Raw genomic sequence first — 18,757 nt, 5'->3', positions numbered from 1 at the left:
ATATATGTGCATATATGTAATAACTCAATCTCCAGTTTCCCTTCTGAACCGGACATCAACACTGCAGACTTGAATATATTTTTAGCAATGTTTATTCACTGCTTGCTGTAACGCATATCGGCAGTATCTCCTGCCTTGCTCACCATATATATATGTTGCAAGTTACACCTGTGTAGAGTTAGGAATACCAATGGTTTCATTTATGAGGAAGTCACACAGTCATCACAGCAAGTCACCATGCACCGCTGCACTGTGGGAAAAGGAAAGGGCAGAAATGTGCCATATTTAAATCAATATGGTGCATCCCTGTCCTTTCCCTTGCACTGGTGCCCTTTTGGCACCCTAGCGCTCACACCTGCACTCTTGCCCCATGGTGCAAGGGTGCCTGTTGCATGCAGGATAGTTTTTATGCAGAAAGGGGCACCTTCCTGCACAAGACCAATTCTGGGAGGCATATTCCTCTTTCTATGTGTGCTGCAGAATGCAGCGCACATAGAAAGAGAAAGAAACAAGGGGAAATAGAGATATTTTGCCTCGTACCCTCCTCCCCTGGGAAGGTGTACATTTAGGTTTACAAGTTCTTGTAAATCTGGGGATGCGTCAAAATTCATTGGAGTTGTGTGGAAACACCCACAAAATGCCTACTCATGACATAGTAATGCAACACAGTAATTTGCGCTGCATTGAGTTACCCCAGATTTTTTAAGTTACTCAGAGACATGCAGAGTGGCTTTGTGTGGCTTCAAAAATCTCTCTTAAGGTTTGCATCCTTCTTGCATCACGTTGTGTGATGCAAGAGCAACATAAACGACCTCCTACTTAGGCCTCTTACTCTATACTTACCAATATATATCTTCGTGCACAATATTTGGGTTTTTAAATGTTTTTATATGATTTTCTTGTAGTAGGATATTTCTGAATCCAACCTTCTGACAAACAGTCATTCACCATTAGTCTGTTTGTCCTAAATTTGCATGTTGTCTTTGAGGAACCTTGATGAATTGATAAATGAAGAGCAAACGTAAATGAAGAACATGGCAGATAAAGTGCCTCAAACAAATCACAAGTTGTCAGTTTCAAAGATAAGGCTTTATGAATAATCATAAATCCTTTCGAAAATATCCCCAAAAGATTATTTCTTTACATTAAAATCCCATAGATAAAACTCCACATACACACTACATGTCATGGAAAAACATTCCAATAGGTACATTACCGCATAGAAGAAATGTCTCTTTATACAATGCATTACATATTTAAAATACCTACTAAAAATGCAAACTGTCAATGACGCTCAACACAATAAAACCCTCATAAAGCTTGCCAATAAATCAAATATCAGCATTGATTATGCACCTACCTAGATGAAGTTTCCTACCACCATTACAGTTTGTGCCTGTAGATAAAACTCCTGTTTAAAGGACACAGCACTTACTAGGAAAATTCTCTCATCCTGTAATGAAGGTCTTCTCTTTTAAACAGAGTTTCCCTCTTGAAGACATATAATCATCTGAAGTGGACAAAACTATCAGTGAGTAGATGATGCTTACTCCCCATGGGTGAAGATCCCCTGCCAATCTCTTGGCTCTCCTGCCATAGATAAACTCATCTCCCATTGAGGACACTATTAGTATGTTGAATTTCCAGATCCATAGACAAAGCTCTGTTTCTTTAAACAGAGCTTTCTTTCCATGATGCATGGTCCCCTGTCACAGACTTAGATCCCATAGACAATGACTCCTACTCTCTCATGGACGTAGTTACCCTAAAACTAACTAAGCTTCCTTTTCACTCATAAAGCCTTTCTCCAGCCGAGGAGTCTTCTCCACTGTCGAGGAGGCTTCTCTTCTATCAACAGCCCCTAGTACCAAGATTCCCTCCAATGGACAAAGCTCCACTCCCATAGGTTCCCTTCCCATAAACCCCACTGACTAAGGTCTGCTTCCACAGAAAAAGGTGCAACCCAGACAAGGCATATCTATTATAGACGAATATCCCCTCCAATGTGCAAAGATCCCATCCCATTAACGAAACACCTGCAAATAAACCTTCCCTCCTATAACCCTACCGGTACCAGCTCCTATATGGGCAGGTTGCATATCTAGGATAGAATACTGCTATTACTCCAACTGAAGCAACTCAATATCCCATCCCGAGTGCTCTCAGTTACCAGATACAGTCTGGAATATTTAATATTTTGATAAACAAATTCAACAGGAAGTTTGACTTTCCAGAGATGACTTTATTTTGTGTAAAACTAATGATAATACCTTATTTTTATATTGTGCATCTTACCTCATGTCGGCCATTAATTTGGACAGTAGGCGGAGCTGCATTGTTCAACAGGATAGTAATCCTAAAAATCGTGACTATGATATGGTACTGGAATAAAGAAACTCGCGGTCACATACACAAGCATTTGTTTTGCTTACGTGGCCGGGAGATAATGGAGGAGCTTACTATCAGAAGCAGTGGAGACAATATCTTTAAATTAGTTCTAATGGCCCTGGATCAGCCTTAGGACAACAATAATAGTACATTGGACAGGAAGTGAGAAGCTTTAAGATTAAGTAATGTCTTCGTAGGCAGGCCAATGCTTAATTTGTGCGGGTGGTTGCAGGTGGGGAGAATGTGCTATTTTTTGGGGACTAGGACACATTTTTTCTCATAAGACTGTCACTCACAGCTGGAACGAGTAAAAGGAGAAAAAAGGAGAACAACGAAAAAACAGTGACAAAGGGAGAAAGCAAGAAAGAAATAGAACCTGCAAAAGTGAGATAAAAGGCCAAGGAGTGTATGCTGGTGGTTGAAAGAGGCAATAGGTGGATTCAAGACAAAGACACCTTGTTATTCGGAAGCCCTTGTGTTTGGCTCTGCCAGCAGCTGGCTTCAGAAAAACGTTTGGACTCCTGCACTTATTATTTCATAAAGCGCCAATGCAGGGATCAAGGAGTCAGGATGTGCCTGCTGATGCCTAATTCTCATTTGTTGTGATTTCATTTTGTAGTACCAATGCACTAGAACATATTGCCAATTCTATGTTCACTGGTCTAATGGTTTTATGTTGGTGTATGTCCTTCCTGATGTATGTTCTGTTCTGTTTCCCAGGGAAGTTCTTGGACGTCCTGAGATTGCGTCTTTGGCCAGTCTTCATCAGATGGGTCCTCTACTGGCTCCAGAGACCCGGATGGACTTGGAGGATAAGTGTGTCAGTGCAGTCCAGGTAAGGGCCTTCTTCAATGATCTGAGAGTGTATGTCCTGAACTGTTTCTATTATGTGTCGGCAACCTTATACAACAGCATTAAACTACTCTCAAATTCTTGATGGAAGTTAATTTATGTAATTTATGAATCTGCCTTAGAGCCTGTAGCGTAAATACCAGATTCTAAATATAGTAATTCTCTGCTACAACATATTAAGAGTAGGAAACAATTATTGGAGGGTGAATTGAAAAGAGTCTGGTGTAAGTGGGTGGCTGGACATCACCTTTTTAGAAGCAGATTTGTGGGAGTGAATGATAAATTGAGCAGGTCTTGCGGGTGGGTAGCAGGATACTAAGTATTTTTTAATGTTTGAGAGGGATATAATGCTGAGGCTGGTGTGAGAGGGTGATAGGGTACTATGTGTTCCTTATAATGGGAGGCAGGGAGAGTGATGTCCAGAAACTGCTGGGGTAGTGTGGTCGATATACTGAGGCAGATGAGGCCCTGCAATGTACGACTTCCCCTTGAATCGTTTTCTCCTGCATAGCTTTTGAAAGGCAGGGATAGATGGTTTGAGCTGGCCAGGCATAACATACAATTGGACCGAAGGGTCTGAGTGATACCAAAGGAAACTCTGATTTTGCTCTTGTTGTACATTTCATGTAACCCAGAACCCCTTGTTGAAAAACATTCCTGTAATTAACAGTTACCCAGCTATAATTGTATATATTCTATCCAGTATTGACTGCAGTAATGCAATGTTTATAAATGTACTTGTGATAGAGACATTACTACAAAGCTGAAATGCCTTGCTACCAGAAAGTTGATAATTGACATCGTCAGATTGTCCTCTAAACACAACGATTTCAAATTGTAACAAACTCTAGCAATTGCAAGAGGTATCTCCAAGCTGAGAATTGTGTAATCCCAGTACCATACGTGCATAAAATACTTAGTCTAAGAGAGCATAGGGGATTAGCTGCAGTAACTTTTGAAAGTAAAAAGTGTAACAGGTAGTTGATATAAAGTGAGTGACAAAGCAAAATGGTTGTTTTATCTATTTGTACAGTAATTACTGGCCATAAACATGTATATTTTAGCTAAACAAATGAAATGAAATGTTTCATGGACAAATTGTAGCAGTGATGCAAGCACCTCTTTATTTTAGACTATTCTTAATCAAAGTATTTCCTTTCATAGTGGGACAACCCCATGCAGTGTTCAATGATCCTTTGCAGTTCATCTATCTCTGCTTTTTTGCTCCAGGCAAAAGTCACTAGCTCTGTAACTAAAGATCTTCAAGCGGAGGAGGAGAAGTGGCGGCAAGAGACAAAACTTGAGGAATACTACAGCAGCCTTTCTCACAAAGTGATCTCGGTGAGTGAAATGCACAAGAACGCCACTGATCAAAGAATGTCAAGCCATTTAAAAAAATGGAGTCCTGGAATATTACTAACACAATGAATAAACAAAAGATAAGCCTTGAAATCAGGTTTATGTTATTTCTGCAAAATAACTTGACATATTTGCCTGCAAATTCTTTCTGACAAATGTATTGATACCATGGTGTGGATTGATTATTCAACTCATGACGGTAAAATAAGAATTCAAATAAAAAACCACCAAAAATAGAATTACCTTAATAGACTTCTTATATTTTGACAACCAACGTCATTGTAAAAGTGAATGAGTTTGAGCTTAAGGGACCCACATAGAATCGCACGTTCTTTCTTGGTAGCTGCAACACATAGAAAATGAAGAAATGAAAAAAATGAACAGATTGTAATCACTCAGTGACAAAGCCACTAAATAAAAACTGTGGGATCCAATGAGGAAGAAATACAAATAATACATTTTGTGAAACAATGGCGGCATCTCAAAAAGTAGTAGATGGAAAACAGATAAACCACAAGCAAAATGTGAAGTTATAAAAGTGATTAAAAAAACACAGGTAAAAGGAAAATCTTTTTTATTCTGTTAAGGTTTTTGCAAAGTAGCTTTTCGTCTTTTAAATTCACTTTTAGGATTGAGTGGTATTTTTTAGAAGTACTATGGGTTTCTAACACCTTTGCCTTTACCCTCAATATTGGTATTTTTTCACAACTGAAAACGAACTGCAGAGCAAAAGCTTTTCTTTTTGGGCAAGGCAGAACAAGCTTACAAGGGACTTTATAATAACATTTCTCTATCTTAAAGTGCCTGCACATACCATTGCATTATTTTCCCTATGGTTCGTTGTTATGGAATTAAGAATCTGCAGTGCAATATGCACATTTAACCCCTCCCCTAAATGCATTCTTCACCAGCATTACTTGTCGTCATGAATCTTAAAATAAACACGCACTGGCAAGGCCCACATGTCTGGCTTTAGCATGTAAGACATGTAAACACAGACATTCATAAATGCTGTTTAGTGCATTAAAGCCAGACCTATTGGCTGTGCTAAGGGTTGGCAAAAAGTAGCAACAAGCACTTGCAATGCAATAGGTCTCGCATTCACACAAGTTTGAGCTATTGGCATTGTAAATTTGTAAATATTTATGTTTTGGGTTTTAAAACATAAAAAAATGCATTGTCACTTACAAAACTAATATCTTAAACTCTCGCAAATGCGAGACCTATTGCATTGCAATAAAGGGCCTTCTCGACCGCTTGCTAGATTGTGAATATCAGAGGAAGAGACCAGCCTGCGATGTCTTCAAAGTAGTGATAAATAGTGCAGTGAAGAAGATGTATAAATGTTGCAAATTAGACAGACACAAAGTGTGAAGTGAGAGTTATATATGATCCGAGCTATAAACACTAAAGCGCTCCAACACCTTTCGCTCTGTGATTACACTGTCACGGCTCAGTAGGAGGAGCGGGGGGGGGGGCTATTTCCTGCCCTCTCCATGATTTGAGTGTGCAGTGTGGCATTGCGTAATGTCATTGTTATCTTTGGCCTAATAAAACACACTCCAGCTGTAGTAGGGCCCTGGCTTCACCTCCTCTGCAGGGCTGTGCCTTATGGCAGGCATGGAGGGAGGGAGAAATGGTCTCGGGCTCCAGCTCTCGCCTCATACAGTGCCCCTGCTATTACTAGTGAGCGATAGGCGCTGAGGTGGTGGTATTGGTTTTGGTGGTGGTGGTGGTATTGGTGGTAGTCATATTGGTGGTAGTGCTGGTGGTGGCATTGGTGGTATTGGTGGTGGTGGTATTGGTGGTGCTGGTATTTGTGGTGGTGGTATTGGTGGTGATAGCATTGGTGGTGGTGGTGATGATGGTGCTGGTGATGGTATTGTTGGTGATATTAGTGGTCATGGTGGTGTAATTGGTGGAGGTGGTGGTATTGGTGATATTGGTGGTATTGGTGACATTGGTGGTGGTGGTGGTATTGGTGGTAGTGGCTTTGGCTGTGGTATTGGTGGTGGTGGTGGAGGTAGTGGTGGTGGTATTGGTGGTGGTTGTGGTGGTATTGTTGGTGGTTGTGGTGGTATTGTTGATGGTGGTATTGGGGTGATGACATTGGTGGTGGTGGTATTGGTGCTTATGGTATTGTTGGTGGTGGTAGTGGTGGTGGTATTGGTGGTGGTGTTGGTGGTTGTGGTGTTGGAATTGGTTGTGGTGGTATTGGTGGGGGTATTAGTAGTGATATCGGTGGTGATGGTATTGTTGGTGGTGGTATTGGTGGTGGTGGTATTGGTATTGGCGGTGGTGGTATTGGTGGTATTGGTGGTGGTGGTGGTGGTATTGGTGGTGGTGGTGGTATTGGTAGTAGTGGTATTGGTGGTGGTGGTGCTATTGGTGGTGATGGTATTGGTGGTATTGGTGGTCAGGGTGGTGGTATTGGCAGTGGTGGTGTTGTTGTTGGTATTGGTGGTGGGGACGGTGGTGGTATTGATGGTGGTTGTATTGGTGGTTGTATTGGTGGTGGTGGTGGTAGTGGTATTGGTGGTGGTGGTAGAGGTATTGGTGGTGGTGAAGGTGAAGGTGGTGGTGAAGGTGGTGGCATTGGTGGTGGTATTGGTGGTGGTGGTATTGGTGGTGATGACATTGGTGGTGGTGGTGATGGTATTGTTAGTGGTATTGGTGGTCGTAGTGGTGAAATTGGTTCTAATGGAGGTGGTGGTATTGGTAGTGGGGGTGGTATTGGTGGCATTGGTGGTGGTATTGGTGGTGGTGGTGTTGGTGGTGGTATTGGTGGTGGTATTGGTGGTGGTGGCATTGGTGGGGGTGGTGGGAGGGATGGATTGTCTCAGCTGCAGCTCTGGCCTCATAGAGTGCCTTTGCTATTACTAGTGAGTGGGAGGCACTGAGGTGGTGGTATTGGTTTTGGTGGTGGTGGTATTGGTTTTGGTGGTAGTCATATTGGTGGTAGTGCTGGTGGTGGCATTGGTGGTATTGGGGGTGGTGGTATTGGCGGTGCTGGTATTAGTGGTGGTTTAGAAAAGGGGGTGGTGATGAACAGAGTGTCTGAGTTAAACAGACCACTCTTACCCAGTCCAAAGATCAGGGCTTGATCCATCACCGTTATTAATCTCACTGCCCCATCCCAGCTCAGAACCTGGCTATATGCAAATCAGTCTGTCCCTGGCCCAGTGCATCATGGGAACAGGGCAGACTAAACTACCAAGCCAATTCTTCACCAGAAAGGAGACAAGCTACCGGGGACCGGTTTCTGGCATTTCAGCCTTCTTCGGCCCGGCTTGCTTGAATCCTGATGGAGCAGTGAGAAAGGGACTCATGTCTGAGTATACCCTGCCACACCTATTGTGGCCAAAAACGATTTAGAAAAGGGGGTGGTGATGAACAGAGTGTCTGAGTTAAACAGACCACTCTTACCCAGTCCAAAGATCAGGGCTTGATCCATCACCGTTATTTATCTCACTGCCCCATCCCAGCTCAGAACCTGGCTATATGCAAATCAGTCTGTCCCTGGCCCAGTGCATCATGGGAACGGGGCAGACTAAACTACCAAGCCAATTCTTCACCTAGTGGTGGTGGCATTGGTAGTGGTATTGGTGGTGGTGAAGGTGGTGGCATTGGTGGTGGTATTGGTGATGATGGTGATGGTGGTAGTGGTGATGGTATTGTTGGTGGTATTGGTGGTCGTGGTGGCGAAATTGGTTGTGGTGGAGGTGGTGATATTGTTCATGGTGGTGGTGGTATTGGTGGTATTGGTGGTGGTGATATTGGTGGTGGTGGTATTGGTGGTGGTGGCATTGGTGGTGGTGGTATTGGTGGTGGTCGTGGTGGTATTGGTGGTGGTGTTGGTGGTTGTGGTGGTGGGTTTGGTAGTTGTGGTGGTATTGTTGGTGGTGGTATTGTTGGTGGTGGTATTGGTGATGGCGTTATTGGTATTGGCGGTATTGGTGCAGGTGGTGGTACTGGTGGTGGTGGTATTGGTGGTGGTGGTATTGGTGGAGGTGATGCTATTGGTGGCTGTGGTGGTATTGGTGGTCAGGGTGGTGGTATTGGCGGTGGGGGTGTTGGTATTGGTGGTGGTGGCATTGGTGGTGGTGGAGGTATTGGTGGTGGTGAAGGTGGTGGCATTGATGGTGGTATTGGTGGTAATGTAATGGCATTGGCAGTGGTGACATTGGTGGTGGTGGTGGTGGTATTGGTGGTGGTGGAGGTATTGGTGGTGGTGGTATTGGTGGTCATAGTGGTGAAATTGGTTGTGATGGAGGTGGTGATATTGGTGGTGGTGGTGGTATTGGTGGTATTGGTGGTATTGGTGGCATTCGTGGTGATGGTATTGGTGGTGATATTGGTGGTGGTGGTGGCATTGTTGGAGGTATTGGTGGTGATGGTATTGGTGGTGGCGGTATTGGTGGTGGTGGTGGTATTGGTGGTAATGACATTGGTGGTGGTGGTGGTGTTTGTATTGGTGGTGGTATAGGTGGTTGTGGTGTTGTAATTGGTTGTGGTGGTATTGGTGGTGGTGATGGTATTAGTTGTGGTATTGTTGTTGGTGGTAGTATTGGTGTCTGTATTGGTGGTGGTATTGGTGGTTGTGGTATTGGTTGTGGTGGTGTTGGTATTGGCGGTGGTATTGGTGGTATTTGATTGGTGCTGGTGGTATTGGATTGGCGGTGGTATTGGTGGTGGTGTGGGTCATATTGGTGGTGATGGTATTGGTGGTGGTGGTATTGGTGGTGGTGTTATTGGTGGTGGTGGTGGTATTGGTGGTGATGGTATTGGTGTCGATGTTGGTGGTGGTATTAGTGGTGGTGGTATTGGTGGTGGTATTAGTGGTTGTGATGGTGGTATTGGTGGTCATGGTGGTGGTATTGGCGGTGGTGGTGGTATTGGTAGTAGTGGAGGCGCAATAGTTCTAATCAAAAAAAAATCTCAAAGCACCCGTGGAGGACTTATCCAACTATCGGCCTATTTCGCTGCTTCCTCTTCTGAACAAGCTTCTAGAAAAGCATATCAACAAACATCTGTCTGAATTTGTCGACGCCTCAAACTGCCTTGATCCATCTCAGTTGGGCTTTTGACCCAGACATAGCACAGAGTCGGCGTTGGTTGCAGTTACTGATAACATGAGAATGTCATTGGGCAAAGGTCAAGCAGTACTACAAATGCTGCTTGACTTATCTGCAGTCTTCAACATTATCTCCCATCACACTCTGCTTAGGGGACTGAGGGAAATTGGCCTTAAAGGGATTGCTCTAAAATGGATGTTGAGTTTCTTGTCAGACAGAGCTCAGACCATCAATTTGGGCTCTTCTCATTCGGAGACCTCAAGACTGACTAAGGGACTACCTCAGGGCTCTTGTTTAAGACCTACTTTATTCAACATGTATGTTACTCCTGTAGCGGGATTACTGAGGAGTGTAGGATTTATCCCAATCTCCTATGGTGATTATACCCCCCTCCACCTTTGATAAAGTCAATCCCAATGCTCAGTCCACCATTTTGGAGGGTTTGACAGCTATCGCTGACTGGATGGGAAATCTGAGATCATGCTCTTAGGAGATGCAGTGGTGAGGTGGTCTCCAAGATGGTGGCCAGAGGAACTGGGCCCCGTGCTAACTCCAAAACTAGTGGCTAAAAACCTGGGAGTCCGTCTGGATCATAAACTAACATTCAAAGAACATGTCACAACTACTGTTAGGGCATGCTTCCATGTATTAAGTCTTCTCCGAAGAAAATTCCCGTTCTTACCTCCAACTACTCGAAAACTCTGATCGAGGCATGAGTGCTAAGCCGCCTGGACTATTGCAATGGCCCTGCTGATCTCAGCTAATGAAGTTTCCTTAAAGAGATTGCAAGTAATCCAGAATACTGCGGCTTGTCTGCTTTCCAACGCTCCCCCCCCCCCCGAACGGCCTCTCTCCACTCTTGCGACATCTACATTGGCTTCCAGTGTAGAAGCAGATCAGATTTAAAACCTGTTGTATGGTCTACAAAGCTTTAAATGGACACAATCCCAGCTATCTATCAGATAAAATCACCGCATATGTACCCCCAGGTCTTTTAGATCTGGGTCTGAATCGCTACCTCTCATCCTGTGTTATAAAAAATCCTGCTTGGGTGGTAAAGCTTTCTCCTATCTAGCCCCTTACTATTGGAACCAACTCCCTATCCATTTGCGCCATTACCAGACTATCTGAAGTTTAGAATTCTGCTCAAAACCTCACTGTTATGATTGTGTGTTTTCTTGGTTGACTGGAGCAATCTATAGGTCACTGAGACAGAAAAGACTGAGGGGATCGAGTTTGGGAAGGGAATGTCACTGTGGAACAACTTTTGGTGGCCGCGGGAGGCGGGTGAATCCCCCTCTCCCCGTCGAAGGTCAGGAATCTGGGAGTCATTTTCGACAACAAGCTTATTATGTCAGCACAGGTTAACAGTCTAACGTTGCCAAGTTTCTTTCTGTTAAAGACTCTGCGTAGGATTTTTGCCTTCATTCCTCTCAATCTACAGAAGACGGTAATGGCTGCCCTCTTTCTGACCAAACTGGATTACTGTAAAGCGCTATTTCTGGGTTCTGATAAAAACCAGATAAAGAAATTGCAATTGTTACAGAATTCCGCAGCGCAATTGCTTTTAAACCTTCCTAAGGGCCATCCTACGTCACAGGCTATAAGAGCATTACACTGGCTCTCTATTCAGCAGAGAATAGAATTCAAGTCACTCTGTCTGGTGCACAAGGCCCGGTATGGGGGCAGCTCAGACGATAGCCAGGAAATGTTCTGGCTCAACACCCCTGCGCAAAACCTTCAATATATTATTCTTGGCCTGATATGCATTCCCAAGTTTCAAAGAGCCAGATGGGGGGAAGGTCCTTGTCATACTGTGCAGCAAGGCTGTGGAACAAACTGTCTGTGGCACTGAGATTGCAACTCAATCTATTGCTTTTCAGGAGAGCCCTGAAAACGTGGCTGTTCACACCCGAGTAGATCCAGCGTATCCTAGGCACTACACACACACACACTATAGCGCCCAGACACCTCGGCATTCGAGTGCTTAATAAGACACATATCATCATATCATCATATAGTGGGAAGATACCACTTTGGGGTGATTTGGGCGCTTTATAAATTAAATTCAAATCCAAATTGGTGGTGGTGGTATTGATGGTGGTAGTATTGGTGGTGGTGACATTGGTGGTGGTGGTATTGGTGGTGGTGGTATTTGTGGCGGTGTTGGTGGTGGTGGTATTGGTGGTGATGGTATTGGTGGTGGTGGTGGCATTGCTGGTGTTGGTGGTATTGGTGGTGATGGTCTTGGTGGTGATATTGGTGGCATGGGTGCTGGTATTGGTGTTGGTGGTGGGTTTGGTGGTGATGGTGGTATTGGTGGTGGTGGTATTTGTGGTAGTGGTGGCATTGGTGGTGGTATTGGGTTGTGGTGACAGTATTGCTGGTGGTGGTGGTAGTGGAGGTGGGGATGGTATGAGGTAGTAGAGGTGGTGGTGTTGGTGTTAATAAAACAGGCTTTTGAAAACAACTGGTCAGGTGGCTTTAGTGCAGATGACATGTAACACAGATGTGCTGTTGTCAGCTTCGGCCCATTAGCACATGATTATGTGCTACCTGGAATTCACATGACTTAATTTGCTAATCATTTCTAAATCCATTTTACTTGGGGGGTTGAAATAGACACAAGGTAATGCTGGGTTAAAGTGATTGAAAGCGGCGCCGTGTTATGGGTGTGGCTGTGGTGCTTAAAAAAACACAAGCTGGTTCAGCTGAAGCAGTGCATGTCAGGCCTGCAGTAAGAGAAGCTCAATAAAGTAAATAGTGCTTTCAGACTAAATAACAGGTCCCATGTAACAACCGAAGTAAAGGAGCCAGCCACCATGGGAGGTCACAAATGAAGACAAGTCCATACTAAGGAGGGGCTAACAAGCCTATTAACAAATCTGAAGGCAGTATTTACGAAAGACAATGACACAAGCCAATTAAAAAAATATGGGCAGAACGTGGGCGTGGCTTCTCTCCCATACTCAACTACAGCAGTCTTGCAGACCTAAAAAGGCCAGGCTGTGCGCATTCTGCCTTTCGCAGATTTACTCAGGGTTGATGAGAATCACTTTTATTTCCTGCTTACTTTTTTAGGCACATCTAAACAATTATGAGGAAATATACCTGAAGAAAACGTATCGAACCAGGAAGACTGCAGACTATTAATCTCACAAATATGTTGTAAAATTGCAGAAATAATCACTATTTGGGAAATTATTGTCCAGTAATATTAACTTCTTTCTAAATGTAAGCATAAGATTTTTTTTCACTTTGTAGTGACATTGAATTCTCAGTAATGTTATAGCTCTATTATTTAACTATCTCCACTTCGTAGGTTCTCTTGCATGTTAAAAATCTTGTTTACATTTCGTTGCCAGTTGTAGTTGTGGGGTTTTAATTCCTCTGTTTCAAAATGCTACTTCTGCCGCACGCACACTTTCCATCTACTTCTGTTACTAAAACTGCAGTGCCTTGAATTACAGCACTTCAGTAGTTGACAAAACAATCCACACACCTCTTACTAGTTCTTCACGGCTTAACCAGTCTTGGTTCTTTTTACCCACGTTTTTTTCTTTACATGCTATTTTTCTGTAAAATGCATGCATTTCTCTTGTACATGTTCTTAGGGAAGACTTCATTCTCCTGTGCTTTCCTTACCTTTCACATTGAATGCATTTGCCTGATTGGTGGACGTTCATGCTGATTTGTAACAAACACAGACATGGTCCATATCATGGTAGCGTTGAATAACCTTTTTACATTGATATACAGCTTGTTTATGCTGATTTCTTGTACATTCCCTTCGAAATGGCAAGTCAAGCTCTTAAGGTTTCCATAGTCATAGTGGGAGAAGCACTGACACAGGGCGAGAATGTGTACACTTTATGACAAAAAATGAAGAGCCATAATACAAAATAAATTTGTATTGTTTTGTGTACTTGTATGCAATTCTGCATACAAGGATTTGAGAGCACACATATTGTAAATGTCCACTATTTCACATATAGCAGGCTATGCTTTTGATGGAAAGGAATACATACTGAAGGAGGTCTCAATCACTGCCCTCAGCAAGCCTTGTCAAAGCCAATAGGTCTCGCCTATGTGAAAGCTATTGGCTTTTGCAATGTGTTTTAGCCATGTTGTGCACCAGAGTGGCTGCTGTTCAGCATTGCTAAAAGTGGTGTGAAGTGGGGCGGGATGGGGTAGATTGGATTGGGGTAGATTGACGTATAGTGGAGTTGGGGTAGAATGGGGTAGAATTGAGTAGGGTGGATTGGAGTAGATTGGAGTGGAGAAATTAGTAGATTAGCGTGGTAGATTGGAGTTGTGTAGATTAAATTGGGGTAGATTGGGGTGGAGTGGGGTAGATTGGAGTGGGATATATTGTGGTAGATTGGAGTGGAGTTGGCTAGATTGAGGAAGAGTAGACTGGGGTGAATTGGGGTAGATTAGAGTGGAGTGGGGTAGACCGTAGTGTTGTGGGGTAGATTGGAGTGGGGAATGTTGGGTGCATTATAGTAGGGTAGAATGTAATGGAGTGGAGTTGATTAGTGTGGTGTAGGGTAGATGGGGTGGGGTAGATTGCATTGGGGTAGACTGGGACAGAGTGGGGTAGACTGGAGCAGAGTAGAGTAGATTAGCATAGATTGGAGTGGAGTAGATTGGGGTAGATTAGAGTGGGCTAGATTGGAGTGGGTGGATTCAATGGGGTAGATTAGAGTAAGGTAGTTTGGGGCAGAGTGGGGTAGGATAGATTGGAGTGGGGTGGGGTGGGATAGATTGAATTGGAGTGGGGTATACTGGAGTGGTAGTATGGAGTGAAGTGTAGTAGGGTAGATTGGGTAGAGTAGGATGGAGTGTATTAGATTGGGGTAGAGTGGATTAGATTGGGTGGATTAGAGTGGGTAGAGTGGGGTTGGGAGAGTGGAGTGGGGTCAGTGAGGTTGGATGGATTGGAGTGGAGTCGAGTTTCGAGTGAAGTGGAGTAGATTGTGTTGATGAGAGTAGGGTAGATTGGAGTGGAGAAAAATGAAGAGGAATGATTTGGAGTGGGGTTTATTGCAGTGGAGTGGGGTGAAGTGGGGTATATTGGAGTAAAGTAGATAGGGGTATATTGGAGTGAGGTATATCGGGGTGAGATAGATTGGGGAGGGGTTGATTTTAGTAGGGAAGATTGGAGTGGAGTGGAGTGGGGTAGATTTGAGTGCAGTGTGGTAGATTGGGGTGAAGTGGAGAGGGGTGGGTAGATTTGAGTAGAGTGGAGTGCAGTGTGGGAGAGTGAAGTGGGGTAGATTGGAGTGGAGTAGATAGGGTGGATTGAAGTGGGGCAGATTGCGGCAGACTGGAGGGAGTTAGATTGTTGTAGATTTGAGTGAGGTTGTGTAGATTGTGGTGGAGTGGGGTACATTAGAGTGCAGGGGAGTTGAATATATTGCACTGCAGTTTGGAGTGGAGTGGGTTAAATTGGAATGGGGTACATTGGACTGGGGAGATTGAAGTGGTGTGGGTTGAATTGGAGTGGAGTTGGATAGATTGAAGTGGAGTGGGTTGGCTTGGGGTACATTAGAGTGGGTGAATTAGGGTAGATTGGAGGGGGATAAATTGGGGAAGGCTAGATTATAGTAGGGTCGATTTGAGTGGGGTGGAGTGTGGTAGATTGGAGTGGGGTGGGGTAGATTTGAGTGCAGTGTTGTACATTGGATTGAAGTGGAGTGGGTGGATTTGGGTAGAGTGGAGTGCAATGTGGGAGAGTGACGTGGGGTGGATTGGAGTGGACTAGACAGGGTGGATTGGACTGTGAATGATTGAAGTGGGGCAGATTGCGGCAGACTGGAGTGAGGTAGATTGTTGTAGATTGGATTGGGGTAGATTGTGGTGGAGTGGGGTAGATTAGAGTGGATGGGAGTATAATATATTGCACTGGAGTTTGGAGTGGAGTAGGGTAAATTGGAATGAAGTAAATTGCAGTGGAGTTGGGTAGATTGAAGTGGAGTCGGTTGGATTGGGTTACGTTAGATTGGGGTGAATTAGGGTAGATAGGAGGGGGATAAATTGGGGAAAACTAGATTATAGTAGGGTAGATCTGAGTGGGGTGGAGTGTGGTAGATTGGAGTGGAGTAGATTGAGATGGAGTGTTTTAGATTGGAGTTGAGTGAGGTAGATTTGAGGGGAGTGGGGTAGATGGGAGTGAAGTGGAACAGGGTAGATTTGGGTAGCGTGGTGTGCAGTGTGGTAGAGTAGAGAGGGGTAGATAGGGTGTACTGGAGTTTGGTAGATTGAAGTGAAGTAGGGTTGCTTGCAGTAGATTGGAGCCTGGTAGATTGGAGTGAGGTAGATTGTGGTGGAGTGGAAAAACCAGCCTCTGGTAGATAGGAATTGAGTAGAGTGGAGTGGGGTAGATTGCAGTGGAGTGAGTTGGATTGGGGTACATTGGAGTGGGGCACATTAGTGTAAAGTGGCGTGTAGAGATGTAGACTTGGGTAGATTGGAGCAGTGTGGGGTAGATTTGAGTGGACTGTGTCAGAGTGGGTTGGAGTGGGGTACATTTCAGTGGGGTAGATTGGAGTGGGGTAGATTTGAGCAGGGGTGGGGTTGATTGAGTTAGATTGAGTAGAGTGGAGTAGATTGAGTGGAGGTGGGTAGATTGGAGTGGAGTTGGGTAGATTGGAGTGGAGTGGGTTGATTGGGGTATATTGGAGTGGGGTACATTGGAGTGGGTCGATTGGGGTAGATTGGAGTAGGGTAGATAGGAGCGGTGGAGTCGATTTCTACTGAGGCTCCATCCTCTGCCACGGTGAGGCTTTAGACTGCTCTCTCGATGGTTTGCACACTGCGGGTTTCCTAGTCTAGCCATGAGCAGCAGGGAGCTGTTTGGGGGAGCTATGTGTGGAATAGGAATGCCCCTTAAGAAGTTACAGCACCCCCAAGGACCCTTAAGCCCTCTCTTAAGCTGTACACGTTACATATAATTAATGAGAATGAATCAAATGGTTGAAAGTTTAACACATTATTACGAAGGTCACAATTTCCCTAAATTACATTATCATTGATGTTTGTCGTTAAAAAATGCTATGGGTAAATACTTTCACAAGAATCCCTTCATTAGCTCACCTCCTACTAACCGTTGGATATTGTTTGAAAGGTGGGTATTTTTTAGAAGTCATGAGAAGGGTAATAATGAAACCTGCTGATCAGACAGGGTAAATGCTTTTGTAGCAGAGCAGCTTGGCAATAATCGCTGGTAGTATCTGTAGGATCAGGATTTTAAAAAAGTGTACTGAAGATGCAACATGTCCCCATGAGCACTGGAGGAGGGGAAAAAAACATCTAATTGAAGTATCTTCCTTTCCCTACCTTGGCAGGCCCTCCGAGTTCATGTTGATCGAGCACCCACGATCACCTCAGAATTTGGAGCTCGGATAGCTGGTTGCTGCCTGAACATCTTGACTGACTTCTTAAAAAGGTAAGGTGTGTATGCTTGTGCCCTTAATTTGTACGTTGTGTCTGGGACATGCGCAAAGAAAATATGATTTGCCTTCCACTTATTTCTTTGTGTGATAGTGGTAGCTCTTTCAGAGAATGGGATTTTTTGAGGAATTCATAATTATTCGATATTGTCTTTTTGAGTTGGGAAAGTTAAAATCCTTTGGTGATAATCTTCGTTCATTTAGTGCCCTCAGTTTTGTCGGTGCATCTCAGGAGGTGTTTGTTTGTTATTTGTATTGTTTTTAATACCACCTTAAGGCCGTCTCAGACTGCTGAGTGGTACCGCGAGGAATAGAAAAAGAGGAGCCAGAAGCGTCATCCTGATATTCTCCATGATGGTGAAACATGGTGTAGGGTGGATCACCAGGATCAGAAACCAATCGCCACCAATCACTTGATTGTTAAAGATCAGCAAGTGTCTATGGGGAAGCAGACCCTGGGCCAAGGCTGTGGTAGCGCCCAAGGGGCATGGGTTGACCCCACTCACAGGTCCATGCTGGGGAGCACTGATTGGTCATAATCCTGGCCAGAGCAAATATATAAAAAATGGCAATCTCTGTATTATTGTACTGCACCCCTCACAGCATAAATATTATGGCATGGAAGGTGGAGCAGGAGTGAGTTCACATGCATGATTTTTATGTTCAATGGCTAGAGGGCCGGGCCCGGAAACACAGAACCCGGTTAGTGCAGCAATAAAGGATGGGAGGGGCATTCCCATTTGTTTTCATGTAGGCTAAGGCCATAACGACAAGAAAGTAAGAAAATAATTGCTTGCTGTCTTAAATACCATATCAAGAATGGGATGTGTCAATCACCAGATGCTTTTATGTGCCCTATCGATTAGGCGAGCTGTAGCTGTGGATGTGATTTGTGTATGATGTTGGGTTTTCCAACTTGGCTGAAGGATGCCCATTCACCTGAATCAGTTACATCACCAGGCTTCTGGCTTCAGACGTTAAATAAAAGTTGGTTCCAATAGTGAGACTCGATCCTTTGATGAGCAGACATTGTCAGATTCGGATGCATTATGTATCCACTGAAATGGCGGCTATAGCTGAGAAGACTGCTCAAAGTACTGGTTGAGGTGGATTTCATTTCATTATAGTGGGTTTTGTCAGAGATTGTGTGGGGAGACTGTGCTGCCAGAACTGCAGACGTCTCCATAGGATCTGTATGGCAGGAGGTTGCTTCTTTTTAGGGCTCGACCTCTGCCAATGCGCAAGCATTGCAGATGTTTAGGGCTCGACCTCTGCCAATGCGCAAGCATTGCAGATGTCGAACATATTGGGGACTTATCCAGAGCTTAACTAAACCGGCAATTTGATGCTGTGCCCGTGAAAAAGAGCGTGCACAGCATCAAAGCCACCAGCCTCCCCCTACAAGCTTACCCCAGTGTGCGCTCTGGCATTTCTCCTCCCCTAATTAGTCACTGCCCACGGGCGGCTGGCACATCAAATGCTGCTGCTCCCCCTGCGTCTCTCGTCACCCTTACTCTCCCCTATTCTTCCCTTCTAGCATCTCCCCGCCCCCCTCCCCACCAACGACATAACATGACATGACATAACATACATAACATGGTTTAAGTGCAGGACAGAGAATTCTGCATT

At 44.3% G+C, this 18,757-nt stretch overlaps 1 protein-coding gene across 5 annotated transcripts in view; it reads left to right on the top strand.

Annotated features, from left to right (window-relative positions):
- The window catches only part of EXOC3L2 (exocyst complex component 3 like 2), a 465,790-nt gene that overhangs the window by 284,449 nt on the left and 162,584 nt on the right, over window positions 1-18,757 (top strand). For all 5 annotated transcript variants that reach the window (XM_086938385.1, XM_086938387.1, XM_086938384.1 and 2 more), the window contains exons 4-6: window positions 3,109-3,223; window positions 4,471-4,581; window positions 17,024-17,124. In XM_086938385.1, the coding sequence (XP_086794511.1) occupies window positions 3,109-3,223; window positions 4,471-4,581; window positions 17,024-17,124 (327 nt within the window). The remainder of the gene's footprint in view (window positions 1-3,108; window positions 3,224-4,470; window positions 4,582-17,023; window positions 17,125-18,757) is intronic.

This window comes from Lissotriton vulgaris, chromosome 9, assembly GCF_964263255.1.
Source record: "Lissotriton vulgaris chromosome 9, aLisVul1.2, whole genome shotgun sequence".
Lineage (NCBI taxonomy): Eukaryota > Metazoa > Chordata > Amphibia > Caudata > Salamandridae > Lissotriton > Lissotriton vulgaris.
The sequence above is the reverse complement of the archived record's forward strand: the minus strand, read 5'-3'. Positions and strand labels throughout refer to the sequence as shown.